The sequence below is a fragment of the Astyanax mexicanus genome, chromosome 5 (genome assembly GCF_023375975.1).
Source record: "Astyanax mexicanus isolate ESR-SI-001 chromosome 5, AstMex3_surface, whole genome shotgun sequence".
Lineage (NCBI taxonomy): Eukaryota > Metazoa > Chordata > Actinopteri > Characiformes > Acestrorhamphidae > Astyanax > Astyanax mexicanus.
The window spans coordinates 48,450,758-48,457,775 of record NC_064412.1 but is presented as its reverse complement, the minus strand read 5'-3'; the positions used below and the strand labels follow the sequence as shown (position 1 = coordinate 48,457,775).

The 7,018-nt window shown below is 36.7% G+C and overlaps 1 protein-coding gene across 1 annotated transcript in view; it reads left to right on the top strand.

Moving 5' to 3' along the window:
- The first annotated feature begins 2,464 nt into the window (after window positions 1–2,464).
- The window catches only part of slco2a1 (solute carrier organic anion transporter family, member 2A1), a 42,426-nt gene continuing 37,872 nt past the window's right edge, over window positions 2,465–7,018 (top strand). The window contains exon 1 of the mRNA XM_022675472.2: window positions 2,465–2,644. Coding sequence (XP_022531193.2) covers window positions 2,582–2,644 — 63 coding nt within the window. The 5' untranslated portion in view covers window positions 2,465–2,581. The remainder of the gene's footprint in view (window positions 2,645–7,018) is intronic.

Sequence of the window (7,018 nt, the reverse complement as noted above, 5' to 3'; positions counted from 1 at the left end):
ATTTGTATAAATGCTTTTTGCTTTAGACATTCACTGAGGGTTTTTTTTCCATTGTGCCGTAGAATATCACACCATTAATTTCATGTTTTATTTCACCTCTTTACAAATAACAAGAAACTCGGGAAGTGATTCAATAGTTTTGGTTATTATTCTTTTTTATCTCCTTAAAAAGAAGCTATAAAAGGAAAAATATCATTAATGAGACGCAGGTGTGGAAGTGTTTGTAGTAAAAAAAAAAAAAAGAAACATGTAATAGTTAAACTTTTCGCAATACTATATATGGGCAAAAGTATTGAAAAAAGTATTTCTTCTAAAATCAAGAGTAAAAAGAGTTTATCCTGCTTTTGTTGGAGTATTTGATTGTGTTCAGTAGTGAGGTCACTAATTTGGATGATCACCTTCATCACTTCACCCTCAACCCCCTCCCTTCTCATACCATCCAAAAGTATATTCACTAATACCACTTACCATATGCAACTTTACTGTACACAACACAAGCCTTATATTCACCATGTCCAGAAGCTCCACCCACTTCTCTACAATACAGAGTTACTATATTCACTAATACCACTTACAACTTTACTGTACACAACACAAGCCTTATGTTCACCATGTCCAGAAGCTCCGCCCACTTCTCTACTGGACTGTTACTGGAGTGTTATTTTCATACACGTGATGAAAGTTGAGTAGGTGTATGTGATTCATGAACACTGAGTGATAAGTGAGATGTATATTCAGTGTTAGTAGTGAGTGTAGTGTGAGTTTGAGGTATACTGTTATGTAAGAGGAGTGTTCTACCTCTAGCTTCTTCCTGTTAGTAAACTCCCATCATCCTCAGCTGACCTGTGTCATTTCCACAGGAGTCATTTTCCAGGACGTCCCTGTTTATGACTGATCCCCACAGCACTGATACATTGGCGCAAAATTGTATCACTGAACTTCACTCACTGGTGTTACTAAATTATTTTAAACTCCTCATTTCTAATAACCTGAACTAAAAAAAAAAAAATTCAATTTTTTATGTATTTTTCAGTAACCATAATCAAATCAAACTCTATGATTATGTCTTATATATACATATATATATAATTTTTAAAAAAATATATATTTTTTATTTTTTATCATTTTAATCTTTCTTTTTTTACTCTTTTTAGTTATGTTGTTCTGGTTCTTTTGTGACCTCCTGGATGAGTTGTCCATGCCCTTTTCTATTAATTTTGGCGAGTCACTTCTGGGAAGGTTCACCAGTGTTCCATGTTTTCTTTATTCGTAAATAATAGCTCTCACTGTGATCTGCTGTAGTCCCAAAGCTCTAGAAAGTATTTAGTAACCTTTTTCTTATCTGTTATTAACTTTCTTCAGATAGCGGCATAATGTGTTGCTTTTTGAGATATTTTAGCTGCTTTATGTTGTCAGATTGATTCTTGATTCTGGCAGTAATCACGTGGTTAATCAACTTTTCAAAAAGTGTGATTAAGCACAGTTATTTTATGGGGAGCAAACACTTATTCACAAAGGGCTAGATTGGTATTGATAGTTTTTTCCCTTAATAAATGAAATGATAATTTAAAAAGTGCTTTTTATATTTACTCAAGATACCTTTGTTTGATATAAAAGTTTGTTTGATAATCTGAGAAGTGTAAGAACATCAAAATGAAAAAACAAAAGAAATCTGGAAGGGAGCAAATGATTTTTCACACCACTGTATTTCGAGATTAAATAACTGCTTAATCTTAAAATGTGGAACAAATGTGCACTGGAGCTCAAAATCAACCAACAACAAAGATCAAAGTCAGGATGATCTTTAATGGCCAATCATTAGTATAAAGTTTAAACAGTGATACTTTAACTCTGTGGTTATGCTGTGGGTCAGGTTGACCTGTTTCAAAGTTTCAAAAAAGCAATAAAAACCTTTCCCCCAATAAACTTCTTCTTCCCCCCAATATTGTAATCACATTATATCAATATAGGAATCATAGAATATATGTCATCATGACATATACCAATGCATCTTGAAAATTAGTTTAAAATGTAAAGATCTGACAGCACCTCATGCTTCCCTCTGCTGACAACTTTTATAGAGATGCAGATTTCATTTTCCAGCAGGACTTGGCACACTGCCCACACTGCCAAAAGTACCAAATGGTCTTATTTAATATTCAAATTTTCTAAAACACTGATTTTTGGGTTTTCATTAACTGTAAGCCCTAATCATCAACAATAAAAGAAATAAACGTTTAAAATAGATCACTCTGTGTGTAATACATATGAGTTTCACATTTTTAACTGAATTACTGCAATAAAGTAACTTTTTAATGAGTATTAGATTCAGCACATTCACACTGCTGAAGCTCTTGTTTAGAGTTAGGTGTGGTGTAAATGAAGAGTGTGTACTAGTCCGTGGTTTTATTCTTATGGGTATAGAGAGCTCGCGCTCCTGCCAGGGGGAAACAGACCGCGTCACTCCACACCGGTGCCTCGCGCCCTCAGCCAAAGCAGCGTTACGTCACCCGCAGCTCGAGCCATAAAAGCCCCGCGGAGCAGCGCGCGAGAGAGAGAGCTGCAGATCCACAGCATCAACATGTTCACCCAGGAGCTCCACAAGCCCCGCCCACCGCACTGCTCCGCCCACTGCAACATCAAGGTAACATTCTAATCATTATAATACTTACTTTTCTATAGTTTAAGATATTACATATATTATTTTTTACTTTTAGAAGTTTATGGGTTGGTTCTCTTAAAGTTCTAATTGGGTAAAAGTTAAGAATGTAACTATGATTTGTTACTTTTTTAATATAATATAATATAATATAATATTATTAAATATTATATAATATTATATAATATTGTATAATATTATATAATATAACAAAAAGAAGTTTTTTATTTAGTAGTAATATTTGTTTTTAATTATTGCTCTTATTATGGCTTTAATATTAGTATTAGTAGTAGTAATAGTAACAGCAGACTTAGTAATAATACAGTATAATTAAGTAGAAATAGTAATAGTAGGAATGGTGGTATTATTAATAGGGTGTTGCTATTTATTATAATTAGTATTAGTAGAAACTACTACTACGATACTAGTGGCAGTAATAACAGCAGTATTATTAGTATTAATAGTATAGTTTGCTTTTGTTATTTTTTTATCAGCCCCAGTAAAAGTATCATTACTAGTCTGTTGTTGGTTTTAATATTAATAGTAGTAGCAGTAATAGTAGTACTATTTGTAGTAGGATCAGTAGTAGTCACAATCTGAATTAGTAGTAACAGAAATAGAAAGAATTATGGTGCTGTTAGTAAGGTTGGCTGTTGTCTACTATTATTAGTAATAGTAGTAGTAAGAGTAGCAGTAGAAATAGCCGCATTAGTTCATTTAGTCTGGTTTAGTGTTTATTATTATTAGTAGTAATAGAACAGTCTGCTGCTGTTATTGTTAGTAGTAATAGTAGCAAAAGCAGTAGTAGTAATACTAGGAGAATGGTTTGTTTATTGTAGTAGTAAAAGTAGTAGTAGCAGAAGTAGCAGTACAATTAGCAATGTTTGTCTTGTTCCTATTCTTCTTTTTTGTATTATTATTAGCAGTGATAATAGTAGTAGTAGCAGTAGTAGTAGGAGCAATAGTAGTAGAGGCAGTAGTGGCAATAGCAGTAGCAGTAGTAGCAGCAATAGTACTGGCAGTAGTAGTGGCGGTAGTAATAGCAGTAGTAGTGGCAGTAGTGGTGGTAGTAAAAGTAGTAGTAGTAGTAGTAGTAGTAGCAGTAATGTTAATAATAGTAGCAGTAGTAGTGGCAGTAGTGGTGGTAGTAATAGTAGTAGTAGTAGTAGTAATGGTAGTAATAGTAGTAGCAATAGCAGTAGTAGTAGAGGCAGTAGTAGTGGCGGTAGTAGCAATAGCAGTAGAAGTGGCAGTAGTTGTAGTAGTAACAGTAGTAGTAGAAGAAGTAGTAGTGGCAGTAGTAGTGGTAGTAGCAGTAGTAGTGGCAGTAGGAGTAGTAGTGGTAGTAGTGGCAGTAGTGATGTAGTAGCAATAGTTGTGGCAGCAGTAGTAGCAGTAATAGTGGCAGTAGTAGTGGCAGCAATAGCAGTAGTAGTAGTGGCAGCAATAGCAACAGCAGTGGTAGTAGAGGCAGTTGTAGTGGCAGCAATAGCAATAGAAGTAGTAGTAATGGCAGCACTGGTAGTATTATGGTTTGCCATTCGTAATGATTAGATGTATTAGTAGTTGTAGCTGTAGTAGTACCATTTACTGTAGTTATTTTTAATAGCAGTAGTAGTAGCAGCAGTAGTAATGGCAATAGTAACAAAAGCAGTAGTGGCAGTTGTAGTGGCAGTAGTAACAATAGCAGTAGTGGCAGTAGTAGTAGTAGCAGCAGTAGTAATGGCAATAGTAACAAAAGCAGTAGTGGCAGTTGTAGTGGCAGTAGTAACAATAGCAGTAGTGGCAGTAGTAGTAGTAGTAGCAGCAGTAGTAATGGCAATAGTAACAAAAGCAGTAGTGGCAGTTGTAGTGGCAGTAGTAACAATAGTAGCTGTGGCAGTAGTAGTAGTAGCAGCAGTAGTAATGGCAATAGTAACAAAAGCAGTAGTGGCAGTTGTAGTGGCAGTAGTAACAATAGCAGTAGTGGCAGTAGTAGTAGTAGCAGCAGTAGTAATGGCAATAGTAACAAAAGCAATAGTGGCAGTTGTAGTGGCAGTAGTAACAATAGCAGTAGTGGCAGTAGTAGTAGTAGCAGCAGTAGTAATGGCAATAGTAACAAAAGCAATAGTGGCAGTTGTAGTGGCAGTAGTAACAATAGTAGCTGTGGCAGTAGTAGTAGTGGTAGTATTATGGTTTGCTGTTATTATTAGATGTATTAATAGTTATAGCTGTAGTAGTACCATTTACTGTAGTTATTTTTATTAGCAGTAGCAGCAGTATCAGTATGCATGGTTTGGTGTTATTAAGTTGGCTTGGTTTTCTTTTAGAACTTATGCTTTTACAAGCCAACTTACTTAAAGTTGGTTCAAAAACCTTCCTTCTCTAGTTATTATTGTTACTGGTAGTGTAGCAGCAGTATGGTTTAATAGTATGGCTTGTTATGTCAGTCTGTCAGTCCAAGGCTTTTTCCTTTTTCCTTCCGATATCTGATCACTCTGCTCCCTGACCTTTTCTCTGCAGAGTCAGAGCTGATCTTATCTCTGGTTAATTGAGGTATAATGGGTTTATAAATCTGATCTTGGCTCTGTGACCTGTATCTAAACCTGAAACCTCAGTGGGGTTGGTCAGAGAGCGGCTCATAAAGCCACGTCTGATCATAATTCCTGATCCCTTACTATACAGGCTGTTCTGATCTACAGCATAACATACATAATTATTTTATTGACCTTAATGAGTCTGAAATTATACCAAAGTACATTCACTGTTGGAATATAGAATGTAGTGAATCTTTGTCTGAGTGAATGTAATGATGATATATAAAAGTGATTACAATATTAGTGTGAAAGGAGGAGGTTATTGTGGAAAACTGTATTGTAATTGAAAGAAGGCTCTAGTACCCTGTTGGAGCCTGTATCCTAAATATATGGCATCCTGTGGCAAATTCCTGTACTCTCATAGGTTGCCAAATTTGGTGTCTCAGTTGCTCCCATAAATGCACATTTGGCAAAGAATCGTGGTCAGGGCAGGCAACACATGTGTCTGCAGGATGTCCTGTGCATATCTCTGCGCTATTAAGTGTCCCTTGCATCACTACTAGAGGTGACGATCATCCCCAGATCATCATACCAGCAGTTGGGGCAGTGTGTTGCTCCACAGCAAGGCTGGGTTGAAGGGCTCAGAGCAAAAGCTCAACAGTAGTCTGTAACAGTTCAGGTTTCTTCTCAAAGTCCAACAACTGGGCAAAATTCAATTTGAGTCTACAAATGCATCACAATCAATAATCTCTTACCAAGAGATACACTAAACAAAACTAGCCATTGAAAGCCTTTTTATAGGTCAGTCAGGAAAACAAGACTCGTGTTTAATCACACTTGTACACATAAAGGGGGTTTCACACCTGTAGTTGGTTTCTCTGGTCCGGATCAGTTGATGAGTTTGTTTATTTGGAGCATTTTCTCCCTCTGTTTGGTTTGGTTTCACACAGGCATACATCTAAATGCACCAATATTCGCACCAATAAACCATGCAGACACATTGTCTCCTCTGATTGGTCAGAGCTGTTTGGGGCCAGAACAAGAAAGTAAATATAGCGAGAAGATCCTGTTTTCCAGCTCGTATATCTGTGCAGTTTAAATGTGCAGATGTACACATAGTAAATGGAGCCACGAGGCTTACAAGCAGTGAACACAGCACAGACTGTGCTTGTGAACAGCATGGAGCAGCAGAGACAGTGTTTGTTCATGGCTGTGCTAATAAGTGTTACCTGGCTAATATATCAGATTAAACTGCACATTACCAGCAGTTTACCTCAAATAAAAGGAGTATTTTTAATAGTTGGGTCTGATCAAGACCAGATCATGTTCTCACCACAAGTGACCCTTTCCAGAGTTCGTTTGGGTCTGGACCGAGACCAGCTCCTCAGTTGTTTTCACACGTTACTGTTTTCACACCTGCTTAATGGAACCGCACTAAGGGTTCAAACAAACCAGAATCCATTTTAGCTAGATGAAATATTTCTGGTGTGGAAATGGCCTTAATTATCTGCCAGTTTTGCAGCAATCGGAGTGCATTAATCTTTTCCTCTTTGACTTTTTGCAAAGTCAACTCTGAGAAATCTTAATTTACAGCCACATATTTTAAATATTTTGGGCTATGTGTTCGTCCCAAATCAGATATTCCTGGAATGCTCTGTTAGGCGTGAACATCGTCTAAATGCACGCTTTCTCAAGCTTTGTGAAGTGTTGTGAGATAGCTGGACCGGGCCCAATCTCTGACCGCACGGTTGAGTTATGGCCATTTAAATGAATGTAATATAAATGCAGAAATACTTTCTCTTGGCTCACGCCTCATAACTCCTGGTTCTGAGCGTGACTGATG